Source organism: Zootermopsis nevadensis, unplaced genomic scaffold (genome assembly GCF_977971745.1).
Source record: "Zootermopsis nevadensis isolate Lab colony 2312 unplaced genomic scaffold, Znev_1.0 Znev_ptg000020l, whole genome shotgun sequence".
In the NCBI taxonomy this organism is placed as follows: Eukaryota; Metazoa; Arthropoda; class Insecta; order Blattodea; family Termopsidae; genus Zootermopsis; species Zootermopsis nevadensis.
In genome coordinates this window covers 6,454,727-6,461,302 of record NW_028259152.1, presented here as the reverse complement: position 1 = coordinate 6,461,302, position 6,576 = coordinate 6,454,727, and the positions used below count along the sequence as shown (strand labels likewise).

At 33.3% G+C, this 6,576-nt stretch overlaps 1 protein-coding gene across 8 annotated transcripts in view; it reads right to left on the bottom strand.

Moving 5' to 3' along the window:
* Positions 1–1,726: 1,726 nt before the first annotated feature.
* Positions 1,727–6,576, bottom strand: part of LOC110827699 (Molecule interacting with CasL) — a 68,392-nt gene continuing 63,542 nt past the window's right edge. For all 8 annotated transcript variants that reach the window (XM_087352131.1, XM_087352136.1, XM_087352135.1 and 5 more), the window contains one exon: positions 1,727–6,265. In XM_087352131.1, the coding sequence (XP_087208257.1) occupies positions 6,207–6,265 (59 nt within the window). In that variant the 3' untranslated portion in view covers positions 1,727–6,206. The remainder of the gene's footprint in view (positions 6,266–6,576) is intronic.

Below are 6,576 nucleotides of genomic sequence, written 5' to 3'. Positions count from 1 at the left end.
ATGTGTACCACAAAGTGGAGTATACTGTTCAATGATACAGTAAGTAGTTCTTTATAAAAAGAAACTTTCTATCATAGCCTGCAGTATATTATTAATTTACTGGGTAGGTATCCCAAAACAAATGCAGTATATTTGTTTTAAAAACAGTATAAAAGCATTTTATTCATTATTAGCCAAATACAGCAACTGAATGAATTACTCTACACAACTTACAAAAAAAAAAAAGACAATTACGCATATACTTAGCTACTTTTATATTTCAATGAAATCATGTATCCAGTAATGAATGATATATCCCTCATAAGCTGCATTATAATTATAAATGTAACTGTAAGAGACGTTACAATGATTAACACTTGATATACATCTTCCTTAATATATAAAAAGAAGATACGATTATCAAAGAATGCTAGTCTGGACGAGCACTCTACAGTTGCTATGTGGAAGAAAGAGAAGCTGCATTAAAGTGTGTAAGTAACTAACATTATCCTGAACTTCTCCTTTAGTTGGGCATGGAAGCCTTTCTTCTTCTCTTTCGAGACCTGAAGGAATGGCACATTCTCTCACCAAGCAATCTGTCCTGTCCTGTGGTGGCCCTTGTAAGGAGTGTCTTCTTCCCTCCTACCCCTCCCCTCCATCCACCCCTACTCCTCCAGTGATTGGGCTCTCCATTGACCTGGTTCAATCTCTTACCACTTTCCATCCTGACTGACCTGTTCCTTCAGACTACTTCTGTCCCTGCCAACCTATATAATCCTTCTGATTCCTGGCACTGTCACTTCAGCCCAGAAGATGGAGACTGTACACTTATCCAAAATTCTGTCATGTACCGGCCAGTCCACATGATACCAGAACCCAAAAGATCATCATCAACATCACCATCATGAAAACCTCAAATCTCACATGACTTTACAAGTTCACAAGGTTCAGCACATAACAAAGGTTACATACCAAATGTGTTGGATTTTCATAATTCTAATGATATAGATTTTCACCACTGAAGCTCCAATATTTCATTATCATAACAAAATCTTGGAAGAAAATCTACATATTACACAAGTAATGAATTATTGTTTTTTGTTTAAAGAAGTGTGTTAACAGAAGGTTAATTTTTTCTAAAGCTCTATTATCATATACAACTTCATATTTATTTATGCGATGAAGAGTAGTAATAACGCATGTGACTCACATTTAAGAGGCATCCTATTTAAATCCTGGTCTAGAACCGAATACCTTGACAAAAGCTTTCAGTTGTTTTCCTGAGTCCCTCCAATTTAAAACTGGAATATTACCAGACATGTGCTGCAGGGACTTGGAGGAGTTCATGAATAGATCTTAGCTACTTTTTGGTTAATTATCAAAGCCCTTTGTTACTGGTACAGGAAATATCAAATGATACAAATAATACACTTGTATAAAAATGTTTATATATATATATATATATATATATATATATATATATATATATATATATTGCCTATCCCTACTTCCAAATGCCAGATTTTATTTAAAACTATTCAAAATGAAAAGGAAAATATGGCTTGCTGGAGCAAGCCTTTTGTTAAATTGGCAGCATGCCCTAAATACTACCTTAAAAACAGACCGTAATCAATTCTTATCACATCCTTTATAATTTACTCTATATACTCAGTTTCTCATTATATTCAGCACAAATTAGCTATGCAGTTGATATAGTATTACTAAATGATCTATGAACCAATAAATCTGCAAATAACAGTGTTTGTGTTTTAATATACTCATACTTTTTAACTATAATACTATTAATAATAAACCTAGACCTTAAAACATTACTGATACAAAACTTACCCACATATAAATCTTACTTCTTAAGTCACTAAGTGTTTCACCACATGACTGTCATTTTCAGTGAAATACAACATATATTTTTTAAACTAACAGTTTAATATTAGATGTCTTCAATCAGTTTCATAATTAAATTAGTATATTACAAAGTACATGCATCTCAATGAGAATGTCAGTCAGTTTACTATGGCTAAAACATTCAGTTGGAATGCTTTATACATTTAATAAAAACTTATGCTAAATAAAATGTTTTATCATTCCCTTATTTCACAATATTTACATAACAGTCTTGTTTATCTGCTGAATGTTCTTAATCCTTAAAAAGTCCAACTGTGTGTCCAAACACATAATGAAACATGTGTTACACTGTATACAGTGAAACCTCGAAGCATCGTTTTCGGCGGGGGTGGGAAATAAAAACGATGAATGCGGGAAAGCATTAAAATTTAAAAAAAAAAACAATGTTTCTCTTTCAAAGTTACTTCTTTTTACCAAAAAAGTCTTTAATGGACACCTGGTTTGTCGAAACTTTACGTTTTAGACCAAACAGAGCACTTTCCACGTTCAAAATGTTTTCCTCGTCACGTTCACTAATATTAAGCGCATAAAAGAACGACTTCACTTTCGCCAATGCAGCGTGTGCTTCGGCAAAACTCGGCAAAGCTTCGGGCTCGCATTCGTCGTCTTCCTCTTCCTCACCACTCCCACCCTCTTCGCGAACAATAACATGAAGAATGGAAATACTATTACTGCCGAACTCAACGAAACGTAGCTGTAGAAGACCCTGAACCGCTGGAAACGAGATGAACCAGAAGAATGAAAAGTGCCGCCAGCCTTTCCTTTGTACTTGTAATAAAAGCATTTGTGAAGAAATTCACACTGCACATGCCATCTGGCATCGCTGGAACGAAATATGAGTGCACCCTAATTAAAATCGTAAAATTTCTGACAATGAGCACCGCCATTCACTCCAACTATCACCCCTGCACCGCTGACCCTCATTCCAAAAGAATGTGCTGGTTGGGCGACATAACAGGTTACCGCTACTGTGTATTCCAAAAACATTATGCGTCTTTCGGTATTAATTTATCTCCAAACCCAGCATTTTAAATTCTCAGAAACGATAATTGCGGGAAAATTGTGGGCCGGGACTAAGATTTTTGAACGATCGATGCGATAAAACGATAGTTCGAGGAACGATAGAAGCGGGAAAATGTAACATTATTTTATATGGGATGTATTCGGGACCGAACAAAACGGACGATGCATCCGGGAAAACGATAGTTCCGGGAACGATGGATAGAGGTTTCACTGTATCAGTAAAGTTTTAAGGTTTGTTAATGCTTATCACGTTTTATCTCAATAATGTGCATGGCTATGATATTGGTGTGCCTGAAGGCAGTGGTTCAGTAGACGCACTTGCAAGTGTTGACTGCAATGTACTCAATATACAGATTAATGGAAAGGGAATTTAAAATTTAATTTTATGGTACAGAAAACTTACATTTACAAATATGTTAAGATGTTGCATCCTAGAACTACAGTGCTGATAAAACGTTACAGATGTGCTACAACAGATACAGAATTTTTAAGTATAAACTGGTTGGGACATCATCTTTGGTCAATTTCAAGTATCACATCCTGGGTTAGAATGTTGCATGGGCTGTTCATAACGTCTATAGATAGTGTTGGCATGTATACTGGTCTATAAAGCAAATATTCTATATACAGGATAATGAGAAATTTACATGCGATTTACTATGGCTTCCTTAACCCTTCAGTAATAGCAGATATTTTAATGGTGTCCTACCCTGTGACACAGGAGATTTAAACCCCACATACCTGGTCTACACCATGTATACAGGCTGGTATCATGTGATAAAACTGAGGTCTATCAGGTATGAAGGCTGGCACTGAAGAGTTAACCACGAAGTTACTACAATCATCATCAGTATGATAACCAGACATAACAAAATCAGCAGATCTAACTCTTCTTGTACATAAAAACAACACCTGACATAATACAAAAAGTGGCATGTTTAAATGTTAAATATCTTTTTCATGAAATTAAAAATATATAAACAAAAAACTATTTTGTAAGTGATTCTTTAATCTCCACACTTAATGGCTTAAGCATACTTAATATTTGGTGTCAATATAATAAGTGGGGAAAAGACAGCACAGGCAGAACATAGCTATGCTGAGATCACAACAGATGGGCACATATTTGTTCTTCAGACCTTGTTCCTACAGCTAGTCATAAAAAAGATGAATAATATGAGTATCATTTAGTACACCACAACTGAAAAGTAAAATAGATGTAATTGCACTTGTTACAAGTCTTTTATGTGATAGCACTTTGTAATGACCTTACAGATTAAAAATTAAAGAGTTTCTGATTAAAAATATTGAGTTGCAATTAACACATTAAAAAATGAAACGGACTAGCATGTTTTAATTATGAATATACAAAGCTGCTCTTCAATACAACTTTTAAAATCATACATGTATGATCCACAACATAAACAAAACAATCAGATTTTATTACTGATTTCAATATTTCATTATACAACTTTCTTAGAGCACATACTTCATGAGTGCCACTTCTGAGCAGAAAAATTATTTTTACACTTGGTATTGCTATAAATAAATTTACACTATGTAGTAAATACAAATGTTAGCATATTATGTCATTAAGTACTAAAAGTGAAAACTGAAAAAGAAATTGTATAAGTTCCTACAGAAATGCTTAATTTCTAAAAAAAAGAGGCACACAGCAAATTAATGTTTGTTAACATCTCTGTTTTGTAAATTGTATAATAAAATAATTAGTTTGGGCAGGTTCACTGGGACTTTACTGTTACAAATAAAATATAATAAAGATCACTGAGTGATGAGAGTGTTGAATTTCACTTTAAATGTCATAAAAATTCTAAGTTCATTGAGACATTTTTCTCCAAATAAAATAAAATAATTAAATGTATTAATTATGCAACAGTGAACCATACAAGAGTTATTTAAATTCATTCCATTGTCAATATATACATATATAAAAATGTAGTAACCACATTGCAATTCAGAGATAAGAATAGTCCCATGCACATTATGTAGAACAGCATAAATTCTTGAACAGAGAGAAAAAACTGAATACCAGAATTAACCTCTTCAAAGACAATGATGGTTTACAAGCAAGAAAACCCAACAGCAATATTTTGCTCCTCCACCTGTAATTTTTTTTGCTGATCATATTCAATGAAACAATATTCAGCTACTGTTTATCTATATTACCACATCAAACCATTCAAGTCTTTCTCACAGTTCATCACTCTAAAGTGTAATTACTCTTATGCCAGATATCAAGACTGACTGACACCAATTCAAGAATGAGACACTATTTATCTGCAGGACTCAAAACTGATGAAAATTTCTACAAATGTTAGTAGGAATTTCTGTAAGCACAAATAATGGGCACAGTCATATGACCTGTGAATCATAAAATCATTGTGAAAAACCTTCAATTGGAATATTATCAAATATTGCAATACTGTTACAGGCGAACAGACATTCAAACACACACACGCTCACTACCCTGTATTTTTCACATAGTAAAACTACTAATTTTGTTATATGAATGCATGTTCTACAACTCACATTTTCTGGAATTATGAATATAATGAAATATACATTTTGACAGCTAACCCTTTGCGCATATCAAAACAAGGCAATGGGAATTAATTTTAAATCTTGGTAAAAAAAAAGACAGATAAAAGGATAAATGCAGTAATGCAAGTATAGCTTCACATAATAGTTTGTTATAGAGAGATATATTTGGATTATAATGACAGTAGGTAGCATTAGGTAATGAAAATTAAATCTATTGTTATAACAAATGGCTGAATTCTGTGATTGTACAATTGCAGAATTAGTGTGCTCAGCCATCATTTCTGTTCAGTTGTCACAAATATAAGCAAAATAATATGAAGGACAACACAACATTATGTTTCACAACTTTTTAGAATTGTGTGTTATCCAGTATCCTTACACACACACATATACACATATGCAGCCTTATAACAAATGAAGTATGTATTCCTCAAGTACAATATTTTCTGCCTCTATTTAAAACTAATTAATTATATCTTTGTTTGTAATTATGTTATGGCTTCAGAATCTTTAACAACCATCAATGCCATGGTACATTTCATCCATGCTGCACATTATCACAAAAAGGGATATATAATCCTTGAAACTTCCTATGGTTTCATTTTTAAGGAAAATATAAGCATTATGTTTAGGACATGAAAAATACATACATTTCACAACTTGGCAAGTAAACCCTTACACAGCATAGAATTACACATGCGATTCTTTCCTCAAAGGTGTCAGTCGAAGCCCCTTTGCAAGCATCTGTGCTTCAAGGTCCCGATCTTCTTCTTGGTACCTGAAATAAGAAGCATTTATTTGTAAACAACTGAGCAGATTCAGAATTATTATGTTCAAATGGCAATGGCCAAAACAATTTTCTTTTTCACCTTAACTATAAAAATCTTACTTCAAGTTAAAATAGTATATACTTTTATATTCACAAACATTACTAATCAGTGTGAGTTACAATAAACATATCAATATTTTAGACCATAAGTGATGTCACATTACTATTCATAAAACAGCTATAATACCGGGTCTACAATTTATGCTGTAACGGCCTTGCTTGCATTGCGTGCTCGGCCGAGTGCACTGTTGGTGTGGGAT